Source organism: Balaenoptera acutorostrata, chromosome 7 (assembly GCF_949987535.1).
Source record: "Balaenoptera acutorostrata chromosome 7, mBalAcu1.1, whole genome shotgun sequence".
Taxonomy (NCBI): Eukaryota; Metazoa; Chordata; class Mammalia; order Artiodactyla; family Balaenopteridae; genus Balaenoptera; species Balaenoptera acutorostrata.
Window position 1 is genome coordinate 33,970,006 of NC_080070.1, and position 16,986 is coordinate 33,986,991.

Sequence of the window (16,986 nt, forward strand, 5' to 3'; positions counted from 1 at the left end):
ACTAGCTAATGAAAACCTTCCCTAATTAGTATTATGAATAGAGATTTCCCCAAAGCTATGAAAATTCTTATCTGCCTAATTACTCTGCAAAATAAAATTCTAACATTACTTCTGTGGCATCTTTATAACCATGTTCCAGGTAAGCTTCAAAATATTTTGACTACGTAATATATAGTGAAAAGAATAACTGTAATAGAAAGTCTCTAAAAGCCACACATTTTTGTATGTTATCCTAATTCCAATGCTAAAATATTTATAAAACGGAAAAATCAAAACATTTGAGGATAGCATCAAAAAATGGAAGCACTATACAGACTGTTAAATGACCCCTAAATGAACCTGCAAAAACATTTAGTGCTGTCTTTGCTCTCTGAACTAGACCCATTTGTTTCCCAAGCTGTCAAAATGCTTACCGATTATATTCAGCACCCCTAAATAAATTTAGTGGATTTCGCCATACTTTGCATTCTGCAACAAAGAGAAATGCGAAAATGTTACACATAAGTTCAGAGACACTACAAGCTAATTAATTCAGCAAAACACCCTTCCTGGCCATTTGATAAGATAATTTTATTCTCTATCCTCTACATGGGAAGCAATGTGGAAAAACTCTGGGTAGTTAATCAGGAAATGTAGCTCAGGCACCAGGACTTTGGAAAGTTTCGTCTAATCTCTCCAGACCCAAGTTTCCTCATTTGCTAAATCAAGGCACATGCCAAGAGCAGCTAGTTCATAACCCCTATAGTCACTTCAAGAGGTCCAAATAGGTTGTATAAATTTATTTCTAAATTATAGGTAGAAGGTATAGGTAGAGGTAAAACTACTTTCTGTTACTCTAAAATATATCTTAACAACGACTACCTATATAACAAGCTAAATTTAACCTCCAGAGTACAATATGCAAAGAACCTTAGACTCTTAATTAGGGCCTATGCTAATATTGATTTTGTGATAATTCACCAGGTTGCTTTTACATTGCTGTAAAGGAGTGGTAAGAAAATAATTACTAAAGTTACCATTATGGTAGAGAGAAATGCTATGAAAATAAATTGTTTTCAAGTACTTTAACATTGTTTACTTATGCAGACACAGGTAATTAATCATCATACTAATATCATAATGTTAGCATGTACTAATAGATTATACATCTTATTATACAAGGACCACAGACAGAACCATAGGACTTTAATTTAGAAAAATCAACCATTAGCTTTTAAGACTGTGTTATAGTAAATGTGTGACTAATAATCTACAGTTCTTTTAAAACAGTCTATGATTAAGAGCTTCTAATGATTCAGAATGCTACATTTCTTTGGATGAAAAACTCTTTATTAGAAAATAAGATCAGTTAACAGTATTTAAAAATCTATGTGTGCTGTCAGCCAAAAAACACACCCAAAGACATAGATACACAAAAGTGAGCAATTATTACAGAAATTGAAAGAACATTAAAGGCCATGGATGATTCAGTAAGATTCTACCCTCAATCCTGTTACATTCAACATCCATCCGTCCACCCACCCATCCATCCATCCATCCATCCATCCGTCCAGTATGCATTAACTGAGCACCCAGTGGGTGAAACAAACAAGTAAACCATCAATTACAATACAGCGTGAAAATGGAGGAAAACATAAAGCACTATGGGAACACTGTGTAATCTCAATAAATTTTTGTTAAAATAGTGAAGGAAAAGTGTACACATAACAGGAAATCATGTTTTTATTTAAAGAAAATAAATTTATCTTTAAATTAGGGCAGGATCCCACCTGTAATTTACTTGATGTTTGGAAACAATGTTCCTAAATTTTTTGTCACTTAGCTTAACTTGCCATTTAGGAAATGATGTTTGCTCAGTTAGTTCAGCATTTTTGAATTTTGCTCTTGAGAAACTGAGATTCGAACGCTGTCATTTCATATGACACTAATTAGAAAATTATGCTTCCCTTTTTTCCAGACATAAAGCTCCTTAGTGGGATCACTAAAGTACTCCAGATCATGGCTTGAAACAACTGGTGAGCCAAACAACCATGATCTCAGTCCTCACGGCTTTTATAGCTCTTAGGTCCTCACCACTCCCAACCCCTCCTAAGAGGATGTCTTTCAAGATTCCAAGTGCTCTTCTTAAAGCTTCATGAATATTGCTAGGTTTGTATTTAACACGTAATAAACAGGCACACAAATTTGTGTGCAATCATGGTCATTTTGGCATTATTTACAATAAAATAGGACATTTGGGGAGAAGCCTCTTCCCCACCAAATTTCATCTGAAATATCAGTAAAAAGGTTATGGCAAATACTTTGTCTCCAACAAATATATTGCCCGGAAGGATAAGTGCCATTCAAATATCAATTGACAAATTATAAAGAAAATTGTCTTCAATTAAAATTTTAACTCTATTATACATTAGATGCAAATGAAGTTATTTCTAAATAAAAATAACTCCAAATAGAAATGGTGTGTATACCTAAAGTATTACTGAGCAGTATCTAAAAATGCCATCTTTATTTAGGAACTGCCATGATATAGCCAGCAGGGGGTGCTGCAAACATTTTGAAATATTGTTTTTATGACTTCTACTAGAGAACTGAACTTTTAAAAAAAAACATTGCTAATATCAGTGTCATACATGTGGTCTGTATTCAGTTTCTTCAGCTATTCCTGAAACTTAGAAATGAGTACCTAAGTAAATGTAACAGATGTAAAATGTTCTGAATGAGAAAAAACATGTGATGAAGAAATATTTAAGAAATGTCTTCATGAGCTATATCCTTCAAGTTGAGGGTGCAGAGCAGGTACAATTTTCTTTTAAGAAATAAGCAACCTAGAGGTCGAATAAGAACACATGTAAAAAATTTCACTTCAAATTAGGTCATAGCTACATTAATTTCCTCTTTGCTGCTTTGTTTCATAATTTTATCTTTACAACAAAAACTCTCTTGGTCTGGAATCACTCTAGGGAACATATCCCATAAATATCAGACTACCAGATGGTTTCATGATATGGACAAAGGTTGTAAATGCCAAAAGTATCATAATATGAAGATTTAAGTCAATAAATTAAACTCAGGTCTCCAGAGGGTAAAAGTTTTTCTGCATGAGGTCCAGTTTCTTATCTTACTTGTATCTTTGAGAAATAAATTTCTTATTCAAGTCTGAATTAAAATTTTACCTCCAAAAGGTATTTTCCATTATCCATCAATATCAACAATTTTAGTGCTCTTCAGAAGCACTAAAGGTTGACTGGGACTCATCAAGGGCTTGCTAACATCATTAATAGTTCAGTTAAAAATATGCCCTTGATACAATTAACATGTTCTCTCTGATTCCATCTGTAGTAGCCCACAGAGGAGTCTCTACCCATAACTGCTGATAGGAATGTTCAGACCTCACCATGCACACAAGAATGCAATTCAAGAGAAAGAGAAGCAGTAAACATTGGAACAGCGCTTGTTTAGTTCCCAAAGGAACTAAATGGAGAACAGATTCCATTCACCCATAGGATGACAATAAATTTCTGTGTGGGAGATAAAGAACATAAAAAATAATACTTACCGCCATCAAGGACTTATAAAATTATGCTCCAATCTTTTTTTCAGTCTTCCCTCTCACCATTCCCTACCAAAACTTTCCATCTCAGTGATACTTATTTCTTGCCTTTTCATACTCAGTTAATTCCTCCAGAATGCCCACCTCATAGGACTGAGTGGTTTAAACATGTATAGAATGGCTATTATGCATTAGTCCTTGTACGAGGTCCTGGGTTACAAAAAAAAGATACAGTTTATGACCTAGGGGAGCTTATACTGGGTTGGCCAAAAAGTTCATTCAGGTTTTTCCATAACATCTTACGAAAAACCCGAACGAACTTTTTGGCCAAGCCAGCACATTGGTAGAAAAAGGAAAAGGGCCCTGAACCACTGTATGGCATCCAGATGAAGAAGCTCCTTAGAAGGAATAAATGTACTGAGAGAACAAAAGACTTTCCCCTTGTCACAGTCCTCAAGGAAAAAGAGAACTTAATTCTCAGAAAAACCAAAAGGCTCTAAAGTCACAGGGCTTTTAATCACATGGAAGAAAATATTTTTCTACATCCAACTTATTTAACTCTGAAAACCTTTTTTCCCTAAAATTAAAAATATATACATAGAGAGAATCTCCACTCCTAGGACCTTCAAATATATAAATAACTAATTTATAGCCTAGGAAGATGTATTATACCAAAAAGTTACCACCTCCAGGATCTGAAATGTAATAATGACAATAATACTATTACAAATAGCAGCAACAGCAACTTGTGTCATAGCTATGAGCTTGATTTTCATTGAGCCTTTCTATAAAAAGGCCTAAAGCTCTAGTCATCTAAATTCCTAACATAAGTTAGTGAGGGTCACAGAGTAGGCCCTTTTTATAGAAGTAAAGAGTAAAAGCATAGAAAAGCTACATAATTTCCCCAAGGTAAAAGTAAATGAGATTAAAGTCTGGTATCCAGATTGCCTAACAATTACCCACAATATACAACAGACCTGTTACCCTGCAACAGCATATTTTAAAAATCCTGTGACCTCATCAATTAAATCTTCTACTAGAGGAATAGTTTTGAAAACTCCTCTGGGGAAATGTTAGGCACTTTGAAATAATACTTTTAAACATTTTAGTTCCAAAGTACAACAGAGAAGGGCCCTAACTAATGTTTTCTCGGATATATTATGACAATCAAGATTAACCCCAAGCCAGTCAACTTCTGACATGTGATTCTGCATATATTTATTAGCTTTGCTATCTCAGAAATGAATACCCAATTCTCTACATCATACAGGTCGATCTTAAGCAATCATTAAGAGTAAAAAAATATCCATTTTCTTTTTTAAAGTCTTTATTGAATTTGTTACAGTATTACTTCTGTTTTGTTTTGGTTTTTTGGCCACGAGGCATGTGGGTTCTTAGCTCCCCGACCAGGGATCGAACCTGCACCCCCTGTATTAGAAGGCTAAGTCTTAACTGCTGGACAGCCAGGGAAGTCCCCCATTTTCTTAAATAACTAAGCTTTAACTGTTTTCATAACTTTTTGAAATAATTATTTTGAAAAGATTACTAGAAGTAAAGGCATAAAGTAATATGTAGGTAGCTTTCAATTCAACAAATATATTACTCTCTCAAATTCCTTTCTGGAATGAGAAAAGGTATAAATAATTATGAGTTTTAAGACCATTTTTATTGATCTGCTTTATTCAAGATAGTGTACAAATCTCTTCAAGAATATTGCTAAAATGGCTAAATCTCTGTGTCTCTCATACATTTCTCATTGGTCATTTCTGACCTAAGTCAATCAACTCTACCAAATAACGTGAAAACTGTGAAATAACTTTATTAAATAAATGTTCACCAGGGGCCAAAAGTGTTTTTGAGGCATTTTCACCATTCAACTGGAGAGCTAATCTATCCTAGAACACAAATTTTAGTGGCAAAAGATTTTAAAAGACGTAATAAGCATTGGCTAAGAGAATCATTTTCAACACATAAATAGATTATGGCAAGTATAAACTGAGTTTCTCCTGACTGAGACTATTAGAGAGCAACTCTAAAGGTCCTGGACATAAAGCAACTTGCAATTTGCTGACAGATATATTTGAAATGCAAGCTCTGAAAGGCCTGGTCTTAGGATATATCTTTACAACCTACCTGAGTTTCTTCAATCTCCACTGCTTTTCTTTAATTTATTACCTGTATTTAATTAGTGCTTGAACTGCCTCTAGTAATGTAATGAACCATAATTTAGAATCCCAGGAGAAATTCTTATTAAAAGTTTTACATAATAATGTATATGAGCTCAGGAGACACGCTGAGGAGGCGAAGCAAGAGTGTCAGAGGACGCCGGCCCACCGAGGCTCTGATACTGGGGTTGGGAGACTGGGGTTTGGACCGGACGCAGCACCCCTGCCTTCCAACACCACCGACAGGCAGGGAGGAGAGGCGAGAGACCCCGGGCAGAACGAGAAGGGTGGCCCAGTTTGCCATGAATGTCCATCCGTTGTCTGGCATGGCTTGGGCCCGGCCCCAGCGAGCCAGACGTCACCACATCCATCGATCGACATCAAAGATAGAGAGATTTTTGTCATCTACGGTGGAAATGAAGATAAGAAAGACGATCAAAGAAAGAAGAGGACTTCAGGAAAAGCCAGTAAAGAGCGCTGAGAGAAGAAGACTGAGGCACAGCGGTGGAATCCTTCACCTGCAATCACACAGCTGCTGTGTGGCTGACAGGGTCTTGGCACTCTGGCTGGTGTCAGGCCTGAGCCTCTGAGGTGGGAGAGACGAGTTCAGGACATTGGTCCACCAGAGACCTCCCAGCCCCATGTAATATCAAATGGCAAACGCTCTCCAAGAGATCTCCATCTCAACGCTAAGACCCAGCTCCACTCAATGACCAGCAAGCTACAGTGCTAGACACACTATGCCAAACAACTAGCAAGACAGGAACAAAACCCCACCCATTAGCTGAGAGCTGCCTAAAACCGTAAGTACAGAGACACCCCAAAACACACCACCAGACGTGGTTCTGCCCACCAGAAAGACAAGATCCAGCCTCATCCACCAGAATACAGGCACCAGTCCCCTCCACCAGGAAGCCTACACAACCCACTGAAACAACCTTACCCACTGGGGGCAGACACCAAAAACAACGGGAACTACGAACCTGCAGCCTGCAAAAAGGAGACCCCAAACACAGTAAGTTAGGAAAAATGAGAAGACAGAGAAATACACAGCGGATGAAGGAGCAAGATAAAAAACCCACCAGACCAAACAAATGAAAGAGGAAATACGCAGTCTACCTGAAAAAGAATTCAGAGTAATGATAATAAAGATGATCCAAAATCTTGGAAACAGAATGGAGAAAATTCAAGAAACGTTTAACAAGGACCTAGAAGAACTAAAGAGCAAACAAACAATGATGAACAACACAATAAATGAAATTAAAAATTCTCTAGAAGTAATCAGTAGCAGAATAACTGAGGCAGAAGAATGGATAAGTGACCTGGAAGATAAAATAGTGGAAATAACTACCGTAGAGCAGATTAAAGGAAAAAGAATGAAAAGAATTGAGGACAGTCTCAGAGACCTCTGGGACAATACTAAATGCACCAACATTCGAATAATAGGGGTCCCAGTAGAAGAAGAGAAAAAGAAAGGGACTGAGAAAATATTTGAAGAGATTATAGTTGAAAACTTCCCTAACATGGGAAAGTAAACAGTCAATCAAGTCCAGGAGGTGCAGCATCCCAAACAGGATAAATCCAAGGAGAAACATGCCAAGACACATATTAATCAAACTATCAAAAATTAAATACAAAGAAAATATATTAAAATCAGCAAGGGAAAAGCAACAAATAAAATACAAGGAAATAGCCATAAGGTTGACAGCTGATCTTTCAGCAGAAACTCTGCAAGCCAGAAGGGAGTGGCAGGACACATTTAAAGTGTTGAAAGGGAAAAACCTACAACCAAGATTACTCTACCCAGCAAGGATCTCATTCAGATTCGATGGAGAAATTAAAACCTTTACAAACAAGCAAAAGCTAAGAAAATTCAGCACGACCAAACCAGCTTTACAACAAATGCTAAAGGAACTTCTCTAGGCAGGAAACACAGAGGAGGAAAAGACCTACAATGACAAACCCAAAACAATTAAGAAAATGGTAATAGGAACATACATAACAATAACTACCTTAATGTAAATGGATTAAATGTTCCAACCAAAAGACAGAGACTGGCTGAATGGATAAAAAACAAGACACTTATATATGCTGTCTACAGGAGACCCACTTCAGACCTAGGGACACATACAGACTGAAAGTGAGAGGATGGAAAAAGATATTCCATGCAAATGGGAATCAAACGAAAGCTGGAGTAGCAATTCTCATATCAGACAAAATAGACTTTAAAATAAAGACTATTACAAGAGACAAAGAAGGACACTACATAATGATAAAGGGATCAATCCAAGAAGAAGATATAGCAATTGTAAATGTTTATGCAGCCAACAAGTGCACCTCAATACATAAGACAAATGCTAACAGCCATAAAAGGGGAAATCGACAGTAACACAATCATAGTAGGGGACTTTAACACTCCACTTTCACCAATGGACAGATCATCCAAAATGAAAACAATAAGGAAACACAAGCTTTAAATGATACATTAAACAAGAGAGACTTAATTGATATTTCTAGGACATTCCATCCAAAAACAACAGAATACACATTCTTCTCAAGTGCTCATGGAACATTCTCCAGTATAGACCATATCTTGGGTCACAAATCAAGCCTTGATAAATTTAAGAAAACTGAAAACGTATCAAGTATCTTTTCTGACCACAACGCTATGAGACTAGATATCAATTACAGGAAAAAAATCTGTAAAAAATCCAAACACATGGAAGCTAAACAATACACTACTAAGTAACCAAGAGATCACTGAAGAAATCAAAGAGGAAATCAAAAAACAGCTAGAGACAGATGACAATGAAAACACGACAACCCAAAACCTATGGAATGCAGCAAAAGCAGTTCTAAGAGGGAAGTTTCTATCAATACAATCCTATCTCAAGAAACAAGAAACATCTCATATAAACAACCTAACCTTACACTTAAAGCAATTAGAGAAAGAAGAACAAAAAACCCCCAAAGTTAGCAGAAGGAAAGAAATCATAAAGATCAGATCAGAAATAAATGAAAAAGAAATGAAGGAAACAATAGCAAAGATCAATAAAACTAAAAGCTGGTTCTTTGAGAAGATAAACAAAATTGATAAACCATTTGCCAGACTCATCAAGAAAAAAAGGGAGAAGACTCAAATCGATAGAATTAGAAATGAAAAAGGAGAAGTAACCACTGACACTGCAGAAATTCAAAGGATCATGAGAGATTACTACAAGCAACTCTATGCCAATAAAATGGACAACCTGGAAGAAATGGACAAATTCTTAGAAAAGCACAACCTTCCGAGACTGAACCAGGAAGAAATAGAAAATATGAACACACCAATCACAAGCACTGAAATTGAAACTGTGATTAAAAACCTTCCAACAAACAAAAGCCCAGGACCAGGTGGCTTCACAGGTAATTCTGTCAAACATTTAGAGAAGAGCCAACACCTATCCTTCTGAAACTCTTCCAAAATATAGCAGAGGGAGGAACACTCCCAAACTCATTCTATGAGGCCACCATCACCCTGATACCAAAACCAGACAAAGATGTCACAAAAAAAAGAAAACTACAGGCCAATATCACTGATGAACATAGATGCAAAAATCCTCAACAAAATACTAGGAAACAGAATCCAACAGCACATTAAAAGGATCATACACCATGATCAAGTGGGGTTTATGTCAGGAATGCAGGGATTCTTCAATATATGCAAATCAATCAATGTAATACACCATATCAACAAATAGAAGGAGAAAAACCATATGATCATCTCAATAGATGCAGAAAAAGCTTTTGACAAAATTCAACACCCATTTATGATAAAAACTCTCCAGAAAGTGGGCATAGAGGGAACATACCTAAACATAATAAAGGCCATATATGACAAACCCACAGCCAACATCATTCTCAATGGAGAAAAACTGAAACCATTTCCACTAAGATCAGGAACAAGACAAGGTTGCCCACTCTCACCACTATTATTCAACATAGTTTTGGAAGTTTTAGCCACAGCAATCAGAAAAGAAAAAGAAATAAAAGGAATCCAAATCAGAAAAGAAGAAGTAAAACTGTCACTGTTTGCAGATGACATGATACTATACATAGAGAATCCTAAAGATGCTACCAGAAGACTACTAGAGCTAATCAATAAATCTGGTAAAGTTGCAGGATACAAAATTAATGCACTTCTGAAATCTCTTGCATTCCTATACACTAATGATAAAAAATCTGAAAGAGAAATTAAGGAAACACTCCCATTTACCATTGCAACAAAAAGAGTAAAATACCTAGGAATAAACCTACCTAAAGAGACAAAAGACCTGTATGCAGAAAACTATAAGACACTGATGGAAAAAATTAAAGATGATACAAACAGATGGAGAGATATACCATGATCTTGGATTGGAAGAATCAACATTGTGAAAATGACTCTACTACCCAAAGCAATCTACAGATTCAGCGCAATCCCTATCAAACTACCAATGGCATTTTTCACAGAATTAGAACAAAAGATTTCACAATTTGTATGGAAACACAAAAGACCCCGAATAGCCAAAGCAATCTTGAGAAAGAAAAATGGAGCTGGAGGAATCAGGCTCCATGACTTCGGACTATACTACAAAGCTACCTTAGTCAAGACAGTATGGTACTGGCACAGAAACAGAAATATAGATCAATGGAATAGGATGGAAAGCCCAGAGATAAACCCACGCACATATGGTCACCTTATTTATTTATTTTTTTAAAAGATGATTCCAGCCTGATCTTTTCAATAAATAGTGGTAAATTTTCTTTTTTTTTTTTTTAATTAATTAATTAATTTATTTTTGGTTGTGTTGGGTCTTCGTTTCTGTGCGAGGGCTTCCTCTAGTTGCAGCAAGCGGGGGCCATTCTTCATCGCGGTGCGCAGGCCTCTCACTATCATGGCCTCTCTTGTTGCGGAGCACAGGCTCCAGACGCGCAGGCTCAGTAGTTGTGGCTCACGGGCCCAGTTGCTCCGCAGCATGTGGGATCTTCCCAGACCAGGACTCGAACCCGTGTCCCCTGCATTGGCAGGCAGACTCTCAACCACTGCACCACCAGGGAAGTCCGGTCACCTTATTTTTGATAAAGGAGGCAAGCATATACAATGGAGAAAAGACGGCCCTTCAATTAAGTGGCGCTGGGAAAACTGGACAGCTACATGTAAGAGAATGAAATTAGAACACTCCCTAACACCATACACAAAAATAAACTCAAAATGGATTAAAGACCTAAATGTAAGGCCAGACACTATTAAAACTCTTAGAGGAAAACATAGGCAGAACACTCTATGACATAAATCACAGCAAGATCCTTTTGGACCCACCTCCTAGAGAAATGGAAATAAAAACAAAAATAGGGCTTCCCTGGTGGCGCAGTGGTTGAGAATCTGCCTGCCAATGCAGGGGACACGGGTTCGAGCCCTGGTCTGGGAAGATCCCACATGCCGCGGAGCAACTAGGCCCGTGAGCTGCAATTACTGAGCCTGCGCGTCTGGAGCCTGTGCTCCACAACAAGAGAGGACACGATAGTGAGAGGCCCGCGCACCGCGATGAAGAGTGGCCCCCGCTTGCCACAACTAGAGAAAGCCCTCACACAGAAACAAAGACCCAACACAGCCATAAATAAAATAAATAAATAAATAATTAAAAAAAAATAAATAAATAAACAAATGGGACCTAATGAAACTTAAAAGCTTTTGCACAGTAAAGGAAGCCATAAACAAGGCAAAAAGACAACCCTCAGAATGGGAGAAAATATTTGCAAATGAAGCAACTGACAAAGGTTTAATCTGCAAAATATACAAGCAGCTCATGCAGCTCAATATCAAAAAAACAAGCAACCCAATCCAAAAATGGGCAGAAGACCTAAATAGACATTTCTCCAAAGAAGATATACAGATTGCCAACAAACACATGAAAGGATGCTCAACATCACTAATCATTAGAGAAATGCAAATCAAAACTACAATGAGGTATCGCCTCACACCAGTCAGAATGCCCATCATCAAAAAATTTACAAACAACAAATGCTGGAGAGGGTGTGGAGAAAAGGGAACCCTCTTGCACTGTTGGTGGGAATGTAAATTGATACAGCCACTATGGAGAACAGTATGGAGGGTCCTTAAAAAACTAAAAATAGAACTACCATATGACCCAGCAATCCCACTACTGGGCATATACCCTGAGAAAACCATAATTCAAAAAGAGTCATGTACCACAATGTTCATTGAAGCTCTATTTACAAGAGCCAGGACATGGAAGCAACCTAAGTGTCCATCGACAGATGAATGGATAAAGAAGATGTGGCACACATATACAATGGAATATTACTCAGCCATAAAGAGAAACGAAATTGAGTTATTTGTAGTGAGGTGGATGGACGCAGAGTCTCTCATACAGAGTGAAGTAAGTCAGAAAGAGAAAAACAAATACTGTATGCTAACACATATATATGGTATCTAAAAAAAAAAAAAAAAGGGTTCTGAAGAACCTAGGGGCAGGACAGGAATAAAGACGCAGACATAGAGAATGGACTTGAGGACACGGGGAGTGGGAAGGGTAAGCTGGGACGAAGTGAGAGAGTAGCATGGACATATATACACTACCAAATGTAAAAGAGATAGCTAGTGGGAAGCAGCCGCACAGCACAGGGGGATCAGCTCAGTGCTCTGTGACCACCTAGAGGGGTGGGATAGGGAGGGTGGGAGGGAGACGCAAGAGGGAGGAGATATGGTGATATATGTATACATATAGCTGATTCACTTTGCTATACAGCAGCAACTAACACAACATTGTAAAGCAATTATATTCCTATAAAGATGTTAAAAAATGTATATGATATATATTTATCTTATATAGAGATTAAAATGAGATGATTTGCAACAGGAAGCCAAGTGACTATAACCAGAGTTTGTCTAAAGATCCAGTTCTATGCAAGAGGCTATTAAAGTGTCTCAGAGAATTTAAACTTGACTTTGACAAGGATACTTCTAATGTGATGGAGCACCCTGCACTTTTCTAAATATCTTGAAGAAGGTGAACACTGCAAACCTTTGTCTTTATGACATCTTATTTGAGAACAGGGCAAATTATCAAACAGATGTTCCCATGAACCCAAATTCAGAATGTTACTGGACCCTGAGAATCCCTTCCCTTAAGATAGGGAGAAGTTGGACACATTTTAAATCCCTGTCATCAGTTCATAAGTTAAGTTGAATTAAGAAATGGCAGCATGAAACATGGTGACATGGAAAATATATCAGCAGGGTTTATCAGAAACTGTATATTTGTGAGAAAAATAGCAGTTTAGCTGCCAAATAAATCGAGATAAGTGAAATGTTCATAAATGTTAACCTTAACCAGACAATCTGACATTTGGCTAGATTAAGAAGCTGTGGGACTTCCCTGGTGTTCCAGTGGTTGAGAATCCGTCTTGCAATGCAGGGGATGCTGGTTCCATCCCTGGTCAGGGAACTAAGATCCCACATGCTGCGGGACAACTAAGCCGGCGTGCCACAACTAGAGAGCCCGTGCACCACAACTACAGAGCCTGCAAGCTGCAGCTACAGAGGCCAAGAGCTCTGGAGCCCACGTGACACAACTAGAGAGGAGCCCGTGCACCGCAACAAAAAATCCCACGTGCCGCAACTAAGACCTGACACAGCCAGTAAATAAATAAATATTAAAAAAAAGAAAGGAAGCTGCATAATTAACTACATTTCTCCTCTGGCCCACAGATAAAGATCAATGCAAGTTTTGAGAGGCCAATTTGCACTCAGGCCAATTTGCACAAATCCAAAATGTTAAACAATATATGAATAGTCTCCTGTAACAATTACAACTTTCTCCCTTCCCATTTCTCCACCCCAAATTATTCTTAGGTAGGCCAGGTCTTTCAGCTTTTAATCAAAACAAATGATTCTTTAAAGAAAGAGCTACACTAAGAGTTTTCATATAGTCCAATGTTTATAACTAGTACTTTGTTTGTTTTTAACTTTTTCAATGATTTTTTTCAAATAAGCAATGCCATTTAACTGCCTTTGCAAATGTCCATGGGACTTGGTTAGCCATGTTTTATTTCACGTAAGATTCAGCAAAGAGCTGTCTTATGATGCTTCTTTTATTAAGGTAATAGTCATTTTATCATTATTAAGGCAATATAAATTTTAAAACAAATTCCTCTATGTTAAGGAAATGTATTGATTACCCTCAGCTTTGGACCTTCTTTTTCCTTTATACTTAGCTGAAACTAGACTATGAAATAGAAAATGATTAAGGGTAGAGATAAACAGAGACAATGTACTTTTATAGTATTTTTCTTATTCAAAAATAAAAATCACCACAGGAAAAGAGAAGCGGGAAATAGTATTAGTCCCATGGTACCTGGCACTTCCATACCAACATACATGTTTGTTGAGCTGAGTTAGCCAAATATTAGAAACCCAGATGTCAAGGAGAAGTAGGCAGATTGAGCCCTAAATATACTTGGACAAGATAATTTCCATTTTCCTAAATCTAATTATTTGAACACTGTTATGAGATCAGGTCATAAATGCTGTATCTGTTATAGGAAATGAATAGAAATATTGCATGCATAGTAGTAGACATTCAGCAAATACTAGTGAAATTGAATTAATAATAATATTCAAAAGCTTAGTCTTAGCAAGGTAAAAACTCAGTACAAATAAAATTGGGAAGTTCCATGATCGTCATTGTTGAATGTATTTTTATAAAGGACTGAGATTCTCCCTTTAAAAACTGCTGTACAGGCACTAAGAATAGCATCAAGATGTATATAATGCATAAGGCTCATTCAAGGCATCCACAAAGAGAGTCAGCAAAGTAACAGCAACAATAAGGAGAATATGAACTCTTCGTCGCATTAAGGAATGATGTTAAATTGGGCAGAGAGAGAATTTTAATGAAAATAAAAACGTACTCACAATAAAAAATGTCCTTAAATGAGGTTGCTTTCTGTTTTCAATCTGTTAATTTTCTACAATGTTCTGTGACATACAAAGACTATATAGTAAGTCAGATCAGACAAGAGCATCATTTAATCTCTAGGGTCTTCCAACAGATGCAAAGTGAGGCAATTATCCACAGTGACAATGACCGAACGATCAAGATTCCTCACTAGAATAATATGTCACGTGTGTCAGAGTACCTGGTTGAGGTAATATTTCACTTTGCTCAGATCTCTTTCTGTTTCTTTCACAAAGCGGATGAGTCTATGAAGTCCCAGACAATTTTGTTCCCTGAGTGGTACCATCTCTCACACACGTAACCCTTTAGAATGAAATAAATGTGTACTCAGAGGTGCCCATTACCACACATGGCTGGCTGGCAAAGGTTCTATTATATTAAAAGAGCGCTGAATCAACATCAGGAATAAAATATATATACAACGCTCCTTGATGCCTATCACCTGGCTAGACAGTTATGAAATACGAACTGAGTTGTTCTAGGGAGGAAAGAAAAAAGATCTGACTTAGTTCTTTAATCTCTCCCTCTTCATCTTTCAAGTCTCAGACGTGGTACCCTCTCCTTCAAGAAGCAAACTTCTTCCCCCAGTTTGGATCAGGAAGCCCTCCATTGCACTCCAAAGTATTGCATGTTTCCCTCATATAATCAGAGCACTTAACACTTTGTCTCCCTTCAGTAGACACAAGAGTTCGATGGGGACAAGGACTTTGACATTTTCTAAAATCATAATATTCATAAGAACCTGTATAAGGCCAGGTTCATATTAGAGAGTTAAGAAATGTTTACTGAGATGATGAAGAGACCAAGCTAGGAAATTATACTCATCCCTCTTCTTTCATGAGTAGAGAAATTACAGGCCATGTATGTCCTCATTCATTCATTCACTGAGTCTCAGTGATATAGTAGACACTACGCAAAATGCTAGAGATATTACAGTAAAACAGTAAGCTTAAAAATTTCAGTACAATTTAATAAATGTTGCTAAAGGTAAAAATATATGAGTCAACAAAGGTGGAGAAATATTGTACAGTCTATCAGAGAGGGTTTCCCAGGAGGTCACATTTGAGTTGGGTTCTGAAAGATGAGCAAGCACGGAGGAGGGAAGACAGACTTCTGGGCAGAGGGTCATGAGAAAACATGGCACGTTCAAGAAATGCAAAGGAGGGGAACGAGATTGTGACAGAAACCAAGGTTGGCAAGATAGAAGCAGCTTATGCTGTGCTAAGTAATCTGGAATCTGAGCTTTATCTTTAGTGGAATGGTAACCAACGAAGACTTTTAAGCAGAGGAGTGATGTGATCAGATCTAGTTAGACATCAGGTTCTACAATTAGCATGGAAGAGAATGGATACATTTAATGAGGTTTGAGACACTAAGGACAAGGAGGTGGAGACTCAGGTGGGAACCATTGACCTAAATGATCATTAGCTAAATCAAATGGAAGAAAAAGTAAAATTAAACAAGATAAACATTTCCTTTCCCTGGGATGCTTATACTCTACCTCTCTTGTAGAAGTTGTCAAATTCTTGGGAAAATAAATCGTACTTTTCTTTGAAGTCTAATCTTTAAATAACAACATTCTTATTGTCTTATAGTCATAATAATTTAGTAAGAGTAAGTAAATAATGTTGCAGACTGAAGGACTTTCCATACCTGAGACGCTTTGCCTGTTGGAATCTGAGTCCCCATTACTGGAGTTAGCATTGTTGGAGGAGTTGTTGTCAACCCCTCCCAGAAGGGGGCGCAAGTGGCTTACTGAGACTTGTTCAATGAATGATGTTCCATACTTGCGAAAATACCACCATTCAAATATCTAGAACAGAAAGATAATAAGCGTGATTAGGGTCCTTGTTACCAGCTATGATTTTGTACATGCCCATAATTGTGTTGCATTTACTAATTATACCCACCTTAAACACTGGTTTAAACATTTTAATTCCAAAAAAATTGTTTAATTCTAAAAATTAAGAAGTTTGATAAAAGTAAATACCAATTACATTTTAACTTCTCAATGTTGTCTTGTCCACTTAATACTGGTTTTTAAGGAAAATTTATAGCTACAATCCTGGTGAAAGAACATTGTTAAGAGCTGCTCATTATTTTCCTCCAAATTTACGTTAATATTCTGATAATAAAATCACCATAGCTAAAAATCAATTACAGAAATGAATACCAACAAGCCAGTCTTAGGAGTATGGCTTATGAAATATTCCAATTCTTGGCATTTTATATTCTGATAAAGTCATAACTGCATACATTTTTAAGATAG

General features: G+C 37.1%; 1 protein-coding gene across 8 annotated transcripts in view; it reads right to left on the reverse strand.

Moving 5' to 3' along the window:
• The window catches only part of ST7 (suppression of tumorigenicity 7), a 261,269-nt gene that overhangs the window by 102,269 nt on the left and 142,014 nt on the right, over positions 1-16,986 (reverse strand). For all 8 annotated transcript variants that reach the window (XM_057550035.1, XM_057550032.1, XM_057550036.1 and 5 more), the window contains exons 3-4: positions 16,371-16,530; positions 414-468 (exon numbers count right to left, since the gene is read on the reverse strand). In XM_057550035.1, coding sequence (XP_057406018.1) covers positions 414-468; positions 16,371-16,530 — 215 coding nt within the window. The remainder of the gene's footprint in view (positions 1-413; positions 469-16,370; positions 16,531-16,986) is intronic.